The following is a 15,105-nucleotide window of genomic DNA, read 5'->3' on the forward strand; positions in this document are numbered from 1 at the left end:
CCGATGCTGTCCTCCTGGTCTTCTGTGGTACCAGGGAGGACCTGGGAGATGAGTTTAGCTAGAACTAAGACACAGCCTTAATATTCGTGTATTTATTCTCAGAACATACAAACTCTTCTCAGAGAATAGAAAACAGAAAGTTCACTCTGACTTCAAGGACTCAGCCAGCTCCCCATCCCCACACCTGCTAAAAAATTCCCCGGGTGAGGGATGCCTAGAGTGCACAGCGCCCCTTGGCACGGGGGCCATGCACAACTCTAACAAGGCTCTCCACTTGTTTTATAATCCGAAAGGGCAAACAGCTGTCAAAATGACAATAAGAGTCCAAGATCCATACTCCTCAGTGCCAGATCCCCTGGGTCACCTAGGGCAACGATGGCGCTGCAGCTTACACGGTCACGTCTGTGCCGAAGAAGTCCCAGCCCGGCAGCCAGGTTTGTTCAGTCTAGGAGGCAGTGCCAATTGGCTGCCCCCATACCTGGCAAGAGCTGATGGCCCAATGCAATCCCAAAGCCCGCCGGAGGGGCAGGGCTGGGCAAAAACCTAGGGTAATTTGTTCTCCTTGCCTCCTAGCTTCCTCTCCTCTTACAGCCCCACACTCAGGCCTTCAGAACTGAGGGTCTGGGCCAGGGAGTCTGATTGTTTCCTAAGCCCCCATAAGAGTGCGGACCTGGGAAGAGATGTGAGGGTCCTGAAGAACAGGCTCCAGGGCACAGCCTTGAACCGCAGGGAGAGTGCTGTGTCAGGCAAAGATGGTCTCTTCCCGGCGCTTCTTGGTGAGGATGGTGCCCGGCTTGTGCTGGGCATCGGGGTGGTTGGCTAGCTCTGGGGGGCAGGAGGACACTGGGCTCTCCAGGATGGCTTGCTTCAGCTCATAGAACACAGCAGAGTCCTCTTTGGTGAGGAAGGTGATGGCCACACCACTCTTGCCTGCTCGTCCCGTGCGGCCAATGCGGTGGATATAATCTGGGAAGGGGGAGGAATGTCACTCAGGGCGCCAGGCCAGATGCCCTGGTGAGCAGTGCGTGAAGCCTCCACTTCTAAAGGCTTCATCCTTGCCACCACACCTCTGAGGGCAGTAAACACAGCTCGCGCTACCTGAATCTGCAGCGCCCACGGTGCTCTGCCCGCTAGCACTGCTGATGGTGGCCATCCTACCACATTAAGACGGAGTGGCCCAGCTCCGTTCTTCTCCATACCCAGAAGACAGAGTGCAATCCCAGGAGCTGGGACAACACACCCAAGAGAGATACAGGGCAGGAGCTCTTCTCACTGGGACAAGCAGCCCTAGGCTCAGAGCTGTGAGAGTTGGCAGCAGTAGCCTCCTCAGTGGAGCTATTCGAGGAGAAACGGGCAAGGAATCTCCCTTCACCTGGATTGAAGCTGCTTTCCCCTGCACTTACCTTCAATGTTTTTGGCCATATCATAGTTGACAACCATAGACACATCTTGGATGTCGATACCACGACCCGCCACATCTGTAGCCACCAAAATATCCTTGGCCCCAGCCTTGAGGTTGGATAGTGCAAACTCTCGCTGCTCCTGGCCTTTTCCACCATGCAGCGTACAAGCATTGTACTGTTGGAAGAATGGTGAGGTGAAGAAAGAGCAATGGGATCATGGAAAGACAGAAGTTAGGAGGGAGTGGACCGGGAGGAGGGAGGGTTGCAGAGAGCAGCAGGGGAGATGGAAAGGGGAAGGAGGCAGAAGAGAACAAGGGCAACTGAAGTAAGGAGAGAACAGATGAGCTGAAGAAAGGGATAGGAGAGATTGGGGGGGGGGTGAGGGGAGACACAGACAGGGCAAGGTCAAAGGTAAAGCAATCAGGGGTGAGATGTGGAGCCAGACAGATGAGAAGTAGTGAAAGAGAGAATGAGGGTAAGAGATGAGGGTGGAAAGCAGAGACCAAGAAATTTAAGGAAGTTTAAGCCTGAGTGGAAAGGACACACCCTTCCCCTCCAACACCAGTATCAGGAGTAAAGGACACTCATCACTAACATCTCCCTCCTGACTACACCATCCTCTCTCCCAAACATAAATAAACACGAAACACTTTGACCCACTCTACTCCATATCCTCAGATCCTGCCAGGATGTGTCTCATAACCTCTCCCTGGCCCCAGCACACTTGGAGGAAGACCCAAGGCAGCTGTGGCTGGCACTGCTGGAATGGACAGGGAGTCATAGCAATCGACCAAGTCCTCTTTATCCCCATCAACCACCCTTTTCCCTCTGACCCTGGCTTGTTAAATATTGGAGAGGTTCAAGAATAGGTAAGCACTGAAAGCAGAAGCCTACGGGGCCCGTCTAGTTTCAGAAAGCAGCACCAAAGAGACCAGGCATTGCTCTCCCCTCCCAGACACACCCCCATCTTCTCCAGGGATTTGGCCAAAACATCACAGCCCTTCTTCTGGTTGACAAAAATGATGATGGGGGGATCAAAGCCTTGCTCCAAGATTGCCAGCAGCTTTTTCCTGGAGAGAAGAGGAAGAGAAAAATGAGATGCATACTACCCTCCACTCCAAGTGAAATGCCCAACACTGATCTACAAACACCAATTCCAGGATCTCCAAAGCCCAGCTCTTCAACATGGCAGAACAGTCGCCCTCCAGCCACCACTCGCACTAAAAAGCGCCTCTTCTCCATTCTGTTTCCCCTGGCTCAGCTGCCCCCATACCTCTTTTCAGACTCTGACATGAGGAAGACCTTCTGTTCCACACGTTCGTGGGGCTTGCCGGCAGAGCCAATGTACACCACAGCAGGTCGCCGAAGATAGCTCCGGGCCAGACGCTCCACCGCTGGGGGCATGGTGGCCGTGAACATGACTGTCTATGAAAATAAGAGGTTCAGCCCTGGGCCCAGGCAGACACATCACACATCCCACCATCAACACAGGCAGCGCAGCCCAAGCTGCAGAACAGAAAATGAGCCATGGTGTGAGTTTTGACAGAAATAGTGCCTGACAGAGAGAGAACTGTCCTTTGCCTTCCCACTTCTTTTCCTCAGTGCCTGTTCAGCAGAGTACTTTACATCTTATGCTAACAGGAAGGGCTGAGAGCATTTGCCAGCACCTGTGGCAGGCAGTAGCATGACTGTTTGGAATCGTTTTTCCAGGGCTAAGAGGCTACACTGCTAGGACTGTGAAAGGACTGTACATGGTGAGCCATGCCTCACCATTCTGGAAACATGCACTTGCCTAGGGCAAGAAGGGCCCTGGAGCAGGTTTGGCAACTTGCCCAACTTTTCCCAGCCTAGGGAAGCAGCCTTACTTGGCGGTACTTATGTTTTCCTGACTCGAAGTTGGCCAACATCTTCTCAGGGTCCTCGGCCTCATCTGTGTCCGGCTTCTGGTTGCTGACAGGCATGTGCTCCAGGATCTTCTGGACGTCTGGCTCGAAGCCCATATCAATCATCCTGTCTGCCTCATCCAGAACCACATAGGTACAGCGGCTCAGCACCAGGTAGCGGTTCTCCAGCACATCAATCAGACGTCCTGGAGTAGCAATCACTATCTGGGGGGTACAGTGGAATCATGTGTGGCCCCAGCAGGTACCCCTTTCTTCTCTCTTCTGTGAACTATCCACCCAATAGATCCCCAATGCTAAGGAACTTTGACCCCAACCTCCAGTTATGTTTGGTAGTGAAAGTTCCTGAGAAGTGGCATGAAATCACTTGTTGCTACCTTGGATTTTTTTCAGGAATGAATGGGGTCTCTGAGTAAGGCCCAGGGATTAGACAGAAGAGGCAACATCAACAGAACTTTCTTAGACGGAAGAGAGACTAAGCAATACTATGGAGGGGGTTGGATAAAGGGATTACACTAAGAAGCCTGCAGAAGACTTGATTCCTACAGCAGACTTCTTGTAAAAAGCTCTCCTCCCCTACCCTAAGAAGAAGGCAACACAAAATCAACGACATGGTCTTTCAGAGCGATTAAGAGCACAGCCTTCACATATGAATCTCAGCTCTGCCCATCACCAGCTGTGACTTTGGGCAAGTTATTAACCTGATTCTCAGCTTCACCTGTAAAATGGAAATACCGTTATCTATTCTCTTTAAGGTGGTTGTGAGAATTAATGATATAGAGAGTACAATCCCTGGTGCATAAGTCCTCCATAAATAACGGCACATATATACATACCAGCCCCTTTCTTCATTTACTGTACATCTATGGCAGAAACTAGAAACAGAGCCCCCAGACAGAGAGCCCTCCCAAATGGCGGGCTGGCTGCTGGCTAGGTGAACAAACCTCACAACCCATGCGCAGCCTGAAGCCCTGGTCTTCTCTGGAGATGCCGCCAATGACAGCCACAGTGCGGATGCCTAGCGGCTTCCCAAACTTGATGGTCTCTTCCTCAATCTGCTGAGCCAGCTCACGAGTGGGGGCCAGGATGATGGCGTAAGGGCCCTGGTCTGACTCTTCGATCCTGTGGTAAATGGGACATTCCACAGTTTCATGAGCTCTGGTTCTCATCCAACCACAAACAGGAGCAAGACAAAGTCACTCTTAAGGGCAACTAAAGGGAATGAGGAGGGTGGTGGGAAAAGAATGTAACAATTGCTCTTAAAAATCAGACTCCGGGATAGCCAAGCTCTCCAGGGAGTGGTCCTTGCCAGCAATAAAATCATACACTTCTTTGATACCATGATACATGATATCTGACCTAATATCTGACCCAGACTAAAGGCTTCTGATTATAGACTTGAAAAGAAAACCAAACGCCCATGTGCCATTTTCACCAACTGGTGTCAGCTGAGGCCACCTGTCAATTTTGGGGAGAGTGGTAATCCAGACCAGCAACGGGATGAGGAAGGCTGCTGTCTTGCCGCTGCCAGTCTCAGCCACTCCAATGATGTCACGATTCTGTAGCCCAATGGGAATTGCCTGACGCTGGATAGGTGTCGGCTCCTGTAGTGACCCAGAGACAGTAACGTGTACAGGCAAAATTATACTACCTGGGCTGCTGCATATGCTAGCACAATGGGAGGACACCAAGCACAGTGAACAGGAACGGGACCCGAGAAGAAACACAATCAACAAACAATACTTCCACCAGAAACTGAGAGACGTCACCTTGGTGCCCACTGGCAGAGAAGGCACCGAACAGTCTAGGAACAAAGTTCTCTGTTCTCAAATTAAATCCATACCCCCTAGAATCTGGGAACACGTAAGGCCTTCTGGGCCAATCTGCTCCTTCATACCTTGTAGCCACACTTATCGATGACCTCCAAGATGTGTGGAGGCAGAGAAGAGTCTTTCCAGGATCGGATGGGATTGGGGATCTTGCCACCTTTCGTGGTGATGCTGTAGTCCTCACGGAAGATCCGCCAGTCCCTGTCTGTCATCTCATCCAACTTCTTCTGGGACCAATGCCTATCATCCCAGCGTTGCTTGGCTTCCTTCTTACGAAGTTTGCGGAGTCTTGCCCTGGAGCAGGACATGGGGAATGAAGGGGTTCGTATCTTCCATCTCCTTCCTGTAGACTCGGCTCGGCCCAACCACCCGCAGCCCTGCCAACTCACTCCTCCTGCTCCTTTTCTTCCAGCGTCCGCCTCTTCTCCATTAGGTCTCCATAGAAACGTGACTGCTCTCGTTTCTGCTGCTTTAGGTCAATGCCTGCAATGAAGCCTCGCCCCAACAACTGCACCTGGTGCCGTTCTTTGTACCTGGGATTGAGACAGAGCAAGAGGAAAAGAGAAGGAGCTGCTAAGCACAAGGATGGAGGTGCAGACTACCAACATTACCAGTTCCCCTTCCAGCCAGGGTCCTTCATCGCCCAGAGGGCTGGCTAACTACTATTTTACCCATCTCCTCATCCCAGCCTATCTTACTTCTATCTCTGTAGTCACTGGTTCTCTCTAGCAACTGCCTAGTTTAAAAGACCTAGCACTGAGGCCTGAAGACACTCACAGGGGGTTGTAGTCAATGGAAGTGTCCTCAGATGCATCCCACTCAAAGACAAACTTGCGGTCATTGAGATGCCTCGTCCGGCGCCGCTTCTTGATGCCACCCAGGTAACGCTCCTGCCCGGGCACAGAACACAAAGCCCATCAAACAGGAGGCCCAAATCTCATATACAGAGATCAGACTGGCCCAACAACCAAGCCTCCTTAGTGTGTGAGGAGCGTGGGGCCACGAAGACAGAGCTGAGGCCTGCACCTTAATGGCATGCAGTTCCTTGCTCTTATCCTTCTCCTCCCGGATTTTCTGCCGCCCTTCCTCATCCTCATTTCCATTGGTCTCCCGCTCCATCCTCTCCCTGCGTTCCCGACGTTCCCGTTCCTGAGGGTCTTCTGTAGACCAAAGAAAGCAAAGCTGCAGAAGAACTCAGTGGAAGAAAAAAGAGGGCATGGAGGAGATCCAGACAACAGACACCAAATGAGTAAAAAAATGGGGGGGAGATTTATGATACAAGGGAAATGGAGACCTAACAGAAAGATATTTTTCTCAGAAACTTGCCCCATCCTTCCTTCTTCCAAACTCAGAGCAAACAGCTTTCTAGCTCTCCTAAGTTACACCACAATCCCATTCCCACCCTTCCCTACCCTGTCTAGGGGCTACAGGGTAAGAAAACGAACCCAACATTTTCCTGCCCAAGTCCTGGAACTGTTTCCTTTTCTTCCTCTCTTCCTCAAGCATCCTCTGGCGCTCCTCCACCTCCTGCTGCCGTCGCTTTAGGGCTTCAGCCTCTCGTTCTGCTTTGGAGAGGAACTTGGGCTACAAAACAGATTACAACTGTAAACAACGATCTAGGAACAGGCTATAGTCAAACCACTGATGGCAAGATGGCAGGGAGCCCAAAAATATTTGCTCAGGCATTAAACATGTTAAGGAAAACATAAATAGGCCCAGGACCCCGTTACGGGCTAAACTGTGTCTCCCTCAAAATTCACATGTTGAAGCCCTACCCTCCAGTACCTCAGAATGTGACTGTATTTGGAGACAGAGCCTTTAAAGAGGTGATTAAGGTAACCTGAGGCTCCAAGGTTGGGCCCTAAACCAATCTGACTGTGTCCTTATAAAAAGAGAAAATTTGGACACACAGAGGGAAGAGCACGTGAATATGGAAAAGACATCCATCTACAAGCCAAGGAGAGAAGCCTCAGAAGAAACAACCCCATCTGATCTCAGACTTCTAATCTCCAGAACTGTGAGAAAATAAATTTCTGTTGTTTAAGTCACTCAGTCCGTGTGTTCTGTCATGGCAGCCCTAGCCAACTAATACAGACCTTCAAGCTCTTACCTTAGCCTCAGCTTCTTCCTCAGCCTTTTTCTTGGCCAGAAGTTCCTCCAGGGATAATGGCTGGGCCTGAAGATAAAACACAGGACTTCAGTCCATAGAGGCTCTCTCCCTGTGAAGAACAAAGTTGGGCTTGAACTGAAGAGGGAGATGAGGAAAAAAATCCTTCCTCTTTTTACCTTAGGCTTCTTATCACCATGTTCATCCTCTTCATCCTTCCTAGAGTCTCTGTCTTTCCGAGATTTAAAATCTTTTCCTCGGCCAGGAGATAAACTTAAAGGCAAAGGAACAGGAAAAGTCCATATCACTCTTAGCCTAGCCCCTGGATGAGGCTCAGACTGAGCTTGCCAAAAGAGGATGGAAGTTTTCCCACGACTCAGCAAGACTGGCCCACAGTCATCCAACATGTCCTGAAGCTCCTTTTGCAGACATGGTCACTCTGCCTGCTCTGAAACCTAACGATGGCCCTATCTTGGCCCCATTCTACCTGAATCTCCTTTTCTGAGACTATTCTCTTCTGGGAAGTGGATCTTCACTACTGATACCAAAAATTATTTCCTCCAAATATTATTCAGCCATAAAAAAGAAGGAAATATTACCATTTGCAGCAACATGGATGGACCTAGAGATTATCACACTGAGTGAAGCCAGACAGAGAAAGACAAATATATGGTATCACTTATACGTGGAATCTAAAAAATAATACAAATGAATTATTTACAAAACAGAAACAAACTCACAGACACAGAAAGCAAACTTATGGTTACCAAAGGGGAAGGGGGGCATGGAAGGCTAAATTAGGAGTATGGGATTAACAGATACACATGACTATATATAAAATAAACAACAAGAATTTACTGTAGGGACTTCCCTGGTGGCACAGTGGTTAAGAATCTGCCTGCCAATGCAGGGGACATGGGTTCGAGCTCTGATCCGGGAAGATGTCACATGCCGCGGAGCAACTAAGCCCGTGCACTACAACTACTGAGCCTGTGCTCTAGAGCCCACGAGCCACAACTACTGAGCCTGTGCTCTAGAACCCGCGAACCACAACTACTGAGCCTGCGTGCCACAATTACTGAAGCCCGTGCGTCTAGAGCCCGTGCTCCGCAACGAGAAGCCACGGCAATGAGAAGCCTACGTACCACAACAAAGAGTAGACCCTGCTCGCCGCAATTAGAGAAAGCCCGCGCACAGCAACGAAGACCCAACGCAGCCAAAAATAAATAAATTAAACTTTTTAAAAAATAAAAAACATACAATTAAAAAATTTCTTAAAAAAAAGAAGTTACTGTATAGCACAGGGAACTATATTCAATATCTTGTAATAACCTATAATAGAAAAGAACCAGAAAATATACACGTGTGTGTGTGTGTGTGTGTGTATATATATATGTGTATATACATATATATATATATATATATGTATATACACATACACGAAACTGGATCACTTTGCTATACACCTGAAACTAACCCCATATTGTAAATCAACTATATTTTGATTAAAAAAATATTTCCTCCAAACAGCATATGCATGTCAGTAGAAAAAAAAAAAATCCTGCATTACTTTAGAATACACAATAAATTTAGCCGACATGGCCACCCACATACACCCTTCCCAGATACTGCTATATATGTCCTTTCCTCATCTCTCCTTCCTACCAGCCCCAGCAATCTTTCCCCACACCTGCTATAAGCTTAATATGCAAGAGATCTCAACCCCACTGCGTTTGTTGCAAGAATTCTATTCTTTGCCCTGAATTCTAATCTACAGATTCAGGGCCTAATAAAAACTTTGTATAGAAAGTTTCCAGGGATTCCCTGGTGGTGCAGTGGTTAAAAATCCGCCTGCCAGGGGCTCCCCTGGTGGCGCAGTGGTTGAGAGTCTGCCTGCCGATGCAGGGGACACGGGTTCGTGCCCCGGTCCGGGAAGATCCCACATGCCGCAGAGCAGCTGGGCCTGTGAGCCATGGCCACTGAGCCTGAGCATCCGGAGCCTGAACGTCCGGAGCCTGTGCTCCGCAACGGGAGAGGCCACAACAGTGAGAGGCCCACGTACCAAAAAAAAAAAAAAAAAATCTGCCTGTCAATGCAGGGGACACGGGTTCGAGCCCTGGTCCGGGAAGATCTCACATGTCGCAGAGCAACTAAGCTCATGCGCCACAACTACTGAGCCTGCGCTCTAGAGCCTGCGAGCCACAGCTACTGAGCCCGCGTGCCACAACTACTGAAGCCCACACACCTAGAGCCCGTGCTCTGCAACAAGAGACGCCACCACAATGAGAAGCCGGCGCACCACAACAAAGCCCCCGCTCACCACAACTAGAGAAAGCCCACGCACAGCAACGAAGACCCAACGCAGCCAAAATATAAATAAGAAACAAATAAAAAAAATTTTAAAAATAAAAATTTCCGGAACAAAGAGATCAAGATACTGGTGCATTAAGCTACCCCAACAAATATATGTTGTACATTCTGGTTAGAAAACTGAATGGTCCGATGGAGCTGTTCTGCTGGCTGGTAACCTTTTCAAACTAAATTCTACGAACAAGCTGACCCTCAAGAAGTGGTGACTTCACTAACTGGTTATACTTTCTAAAGAAGGTGTGTGCCTTCTAAAAAAGACATTTCTACTCTAACTGCCAATAGGATTTGCTATGGAAAATTTACTTTCCCCCGAAGCTGAGCCAGCTGAGATGCAGAGAGGAAGCGACCAGAGTGTTGCCCTAAAGCCCACTCCCACTCCCTCAGGTACCTGGATCGCTTGCGGTCCCGTCTGTGCCCATCCTTATCCCGATCTCGGTCCTTCTTATTCCGATCACGCTCCTTATCTCGCTCTCGTTCTTTGTGCCGGCGTTCTCTGAAGACAGCACATTTAGGAAATTACATGACACTTCCTGAGTCCTGAGTATCCTGCTTCACTGCAGCCCTAAGAAGGTTCCCATGCTCTTTTCTCCCCAAAGTAATATTTTACAAATTGGAAAATGTGTTTCCCAAGAAGTTATGAGGGAATTCTAAGAAGGTCTAAGAGCTCAGAGCTGTAGTGCTAAGTATCCGTGGCAATGACAGGCCATGGATTATGTGAACAGATGAACTACTTTCCTCGATCATCTGGACCTTCATCTTACAAGTTCCTATTAACCTTTAAGAACTAAGAGAAATGTATGAAAGACTAACGCCCTAATATGGAGGCATCAGAGGAACCAAGAATAAAGGAGTTTGAAATGTACACTCCCTTTTCACGTAACAAACAGAAAATTACTTTACCTTTCTGTAGACTTGGAACGGGAACGGGAACGAGAACGGCTGCCTCCTCGACGCCTTTCCCTTGAACGATGCCGTTTCCTGTCTTTAGATGGGGAAGACTTCCGGTCTCGGTCTCTATCCCGTTCTCTGTCAGGAGTCCGAGATCGCTTCCTTTCCTCCTTGGAAGGTGATGCCTCACGGTCCTTCTTATCAGCCAGCTCTCCTGCCATCTGTCATGGGTAAGAGGAGCATTTATTATGTACGAGGTACTGCTCTAAACTTTTTACAAATAATTTACTTAATCTCAAAACAACCCTCTGAGGTAGATATATATTGGTATGCATGCTTTATGGATGAAGAAGCTGAAGCTCAGATGTATAAAGTAACTTGCCTAAGGACACACGGGTGTTAAGTGTCAGACTTTTAGGCAGTCTGGCTCCAGAGGCCCATTCTTATTCATTAATGCTATGTTATTTCTCTGGGATTTCTTTTTGTATATATTCATTTCCAAAAGTATACAATGAATATACCTTATTTTTATAATTAGACTGCAAGAGTATTAAAAGAAATGTTAGTTAATGAATAGTATACTAGCTATATCTCTAGAAACATCTTGTTTTGCTTATCTTAGGAGTCTATTGTGTCTGCCAGCCCACCAGGATCAGTCAACGTATATACATCTAAGGGAGATAAGTTCTCTTGAGCTCACAAAGAAAGCTCAAAAGAGAAAAAAGGAGTTTAACTTAAGAGATTTGGGTTTATGATCAGCACCTCAAGGAAACCTAAATTCAAAGAGAGAAACTCACTTTTACTCAGATTAAAAGAAATGTATTTCTAGTTATACAATGGCAAAAACTTTGTGAAGGGTACATAGGACTCCCTACACTTTGGTTTTACGACTTCCTGTGAATCTACAATTATTTTAGAATTTAAAATAAGGGAGGGAGGAATGGAGAGAGGGAAGGAGGGGAAGAGGGAGGAAGAAGTGTACCAGAAACTAGAGATCACAGACGTTCTGACTCATGTTCCCTACTCAGATTTTCACAGGCTTGATTATGATCCAGTCCCATGAAAAGTTTGAGCAGGAATTTGTTCTGTCCCCATACTGCCTAGGGGACATTGAACACCATGCCACACTGTCAACTGTCCTTCAGACTACAAAATCTACTTCAGCCAGGTGCTAAATTCAGACAGCAAGTCTGAATCTGCCTCTATTCCACCATCACCACCACCATCCCTAAGCCTCAGGATATATTTTTCAGAACTTACTTTAACCCCAAATGGTTCCAAGGAAATAACAGTTCCCTAAGCTTTAGCTTACGGTCCCCCTTTCCCATGTAATTCCTGCCATATATTTTTAAGAAGGGAGAGTATGTAAAGAAGAGAAAAAAATGAACAAGTAGCACTTTCGAAAGGCAGAGACAACCCATTTTACCTCAAAATTGCCAGTACATCATGCATATCACATGGAAATTATACTTATGTCTCGTCCACTTATAGCCCTAAGAAAACAATCCAGGGACTTCCCCGGTGGCACAGCGGTTAAGAATCCGCCTGCCAACGCAGGGGATACGGGTTCAATCCCTGGTCTGGGAAGATCCCACATGCCGCAGAGCAACTAAGCCCATGGGCCACAACTACTGAGCCTGTGCTCTAGAGACCGCAAGCCACAGCTACTGAAGCCCATGAGCCTAGAGCCCGTGCTCTAGCCCATGCTTCACCTCAACGAGAAGCCCGCACACCACAACGAAGACCCAACGCAGCCAAAAATAAAAATAAATAAATAAAATAAAATAGCCCTCTTCTATTAAAGAAAAAAAGAAAACAATCCAGAGGAAAGGCCATCTTCTCTATAAAGCATCCTGGACATCAGCATTCTTTCGACAAATATTCACTGAGTACCTGGCAGGTGCCAGAAACTATTCTACGTACTAGAGATACAGCAGTAAACAAAACAAAGTCTCTGATCTCATAATGCTTAAATTCCAGTGAAGCAGGCAACAGTTAGGCAGAAAGATAAGAGAATTTCAAACAGTAATGAGTGCTAATGAAGAGAGTAAAACAGGGTGACATGATGGGGAGCAGTATGAACAAGAGATAGAAGGCTCTGGAAAGAATTTTTTAGATGACATGTAAGCTGAGACTTGAATGATGGGAAATAGAGTCTGCAAAAATCAGAGGAAGAATTTATTGGGCAGAAGGGACAGTAAGGCACTGGGGCAAGAACTAGCTTAGCATGTTTGCCAATTAAAAATAGACTCGTGTGGGACTTCCCTGGTGGTCCAGTGGTAAAGAATCTGCCCTGCAACGCAGGGGACGAGGGTTTGATCCCTGATCGGGGAACTAAGATCCCACATGCTGCGGGGCAACTAAGCCCGTGTGCCACAACTACTGAGCCCGCACGCCTCAACTAGAGAGAGCGTGTGCCGCAAACTACAGAGCCCACGCGCTCTGGAGCCCGTGCACCACAACTAGAGAGAAGCCCACGTGCCGCAACGAAGATCCTGCGTGCCACAACGAAGACCCACCGCAGCCAAAAACAAAAATAAAAAATAAGTAAAAAAAATAAAATAGACTCGTGTGAGGAATTCCTTGGTGGTCCAGTGGTTAGGATTCAACGCTTTCACTGCTGGGGCGTGGTTTGATCCCTGGTCAGGGAACTAAGATCCTGCAGGCTGCACAGCAGGGCCAAAACAAATAGACTCATGTGGCTCAGTGGCAGTGACCAAGGGGGAAGACTGATTCGCGATGAGTTCAGGGAGGTAGGCAGGGGTTAGATCATGGAAATGTGTTTCAGGCCAGGGTAAAGGAACTTGGATTTTAATCTAACTGCAGTGGGAACCTTAGAAAGGTGTTAAACAGGAAGTGATGTGGTCTTATTTTACATTTTCAAAGAATTACTTGGTGACTTGCAAGAAAATATATGGTAGGGAGGCAACAGTGGACACAGAACCACTGAGAATGCTATTATAGTAGTCTACACAAGAGATGACAGTGGCTTGTTCTAGGAAAGTGGCAATGGAGATGAAAAGAAGTAGAGGGCTTCAGGGTACATTTTGAAGGCAGAGCTGATAGGACTTACTGATGAAGGGAGGAAACAAAGAGGAGAGACAAATGTAACTCCTAAATTTACGGTCTGACCAACTGGTTAAATGGTTCACGGTGCCATTACTGACCAGAGGAGACCGGGGAAGGAAAAGACTTAGAAGAAATCAAAAGTTTCACTTTGACCATATTGAGTGTAAGATGTCAATAAGAAGACCAAGTGGAGATTCCAGAAAGGCAGTTGAAAATGTAATTCTGCAACTCGAGAGAGAGTCTGGAGACAGTAACTTGAGTTATCAATATATAGATTGCTTTTAAAGCCATGGGACGCTAAATGATATTACCTAAGTAGGCATTCTAGTTAAAGAAGAAATTAGAAGAGGACCCAGGACTGACCTCCGGAACACTGTAACATTTAGAAGTCAGGCACAGGAGGAGCCAGAGGGAAAAACTGGAAAGAAACAACAGCCAGAGAGAAATAAGAAAAAATAGTAAAGTACAGCATCACAGAAGTCAAAAATGTGTTTCAAGGAGGGAGGGGTTACCTGTGTCAAGTGGAGAAAGACTAGAAGATAAAGGAGTGACCCTTGCATTTGGAAGAACAGAGATGGCTTGGCGACCTTTGACAAGAGCTGTTTCAGTGGCATGGAGGGAGTAGAAGGCTGAGTGGAGTGAGCTTAGAAGAGAATGAGAAGTGCAAATAAGAAGAAAGTAAACGTAGGAAACTTTTATTATAGGTTCCACTTATCACAAACCTCCACATCTTTGAGTTCCTCAGTTCTTATAGGGCAGGGGCAGAGTCTTTTTTTCATTCAATGAACTATGTACTAATCAAGCATCCACTATATGCAAGGCATCATGCTAGGCGCTGTGTGAGTTACAGAAGGAAATCAGGAAGATCCTGTCCACAGGAAGCTTACGAAACAATAGAGGGTTATGAGACACATAGCAAGATGCAGACTCAAATGAATTATTGCAAGGGTTCAAAGAAGTTTACTTTCACTTGTAAAAGGGAATTTGGAAAGACTGTAGAGGAAGTAGCTCTTGAGCACTGAAATATAGGTAGAATTTGAAGATGTATAACTGAAGGTGCCAGTAAGAAGTCATTCCCGGAAAAAGAAATAATACAGGAGGCGCAGAGGCGGGAAAGCATGACTGGTTCTGGGAGAAAAACCAGAGTTTCAGTTTGGCTGGAGCAAGGGCTACTCGAAACATGAAGGAATAAAGTCAGACTGAGGGTATCACAGGTGCTGTGCGCGTGGGAAAAGGTCTGACCTGGAACATCGTCCAGGGACCTGCCCTGTGCCCCCAGGAGCCAACACTCCCGCTGGGGCCCGCGCCCTTTCGCTCCTGCCCGCCAGAGCTTTCCAAGCTCGTGCCCCTTCCCTGAGGCGTTCTTCCCGTCTTATCCCGGAGACAGGAGCCACCGCTGTGCCCTCACTCTCGCCTTCTCTGCAAGCTCCTGGAAAACGCTTCCATCGCCCGAGACTCACCACTCTTGAGTCCGAACCTCCCAACGCGGCCTCAACGTCGCCGAGCAGTCGCCATCTTCCCCATTTCCTGGTCGCCGG

At 47.6% G+C, this 15,105-nt stretch overlaps 1 protein-coding gene across 1 annotated transcript; it reads right to left on the minus strand.

Annotated features, from left to right (window-relative positions):
• Positions 1 to 71: 71 nt before the first annotated feature.
• Positions 72 to 15,105, minus strand: DDX23 (DEAD-box helicase 23). Its single transcript, XM_029204443.1, has 17 exons — positions 15,028 to 15,105; positions 10,511 to 10,719; positions 9,999 to 10,103; positions 7,420 to 7,513; positions 7,244 to 7,309; positions 6,579 to 6,717; positions 6,160 to 6,293; positions 5,911 to 6,023; positions 5,523 to 5,666; positions 5,202 to 5,427; positions 4,763 to 4,908; positions 4,249 to 4,426; positions 3,269 to 3,511; positions 2,677 to 2,828; positions 2,365 to 2,473; positions 1,404 to 1,578; positions 72 to 966 (listed from the first exon to the last, which is right to left on the minus strand). The coding sequence occupies exons 2-17, from the start codon at positions 10,717 to 10,719 to the stop codon at positions 743 to 745; spliced, it is 2,457 nt and encodes an 818-aa protein (XP_029060276.1). The 5' UTR covers positions 15,028 to 15,105; the 3' UTR covers positions 72 to 742.

This window comes from Monodon monoceros, unplaced genomic scaffold, assembly GCF_005190385.1.
Source record: "Monodon monoceros isolate NGI ecotype Baffin Bay Population unplaced genomic scaffold, NGI_Narwhal_1 Super_Scaffold_6, whole genome shotgun sequence".
NCBI lineage: Eukaryota > Metazoa > Chordata > Mammalia > Artiodactyla > Monodontidae > Monodon > Monodon monoceros.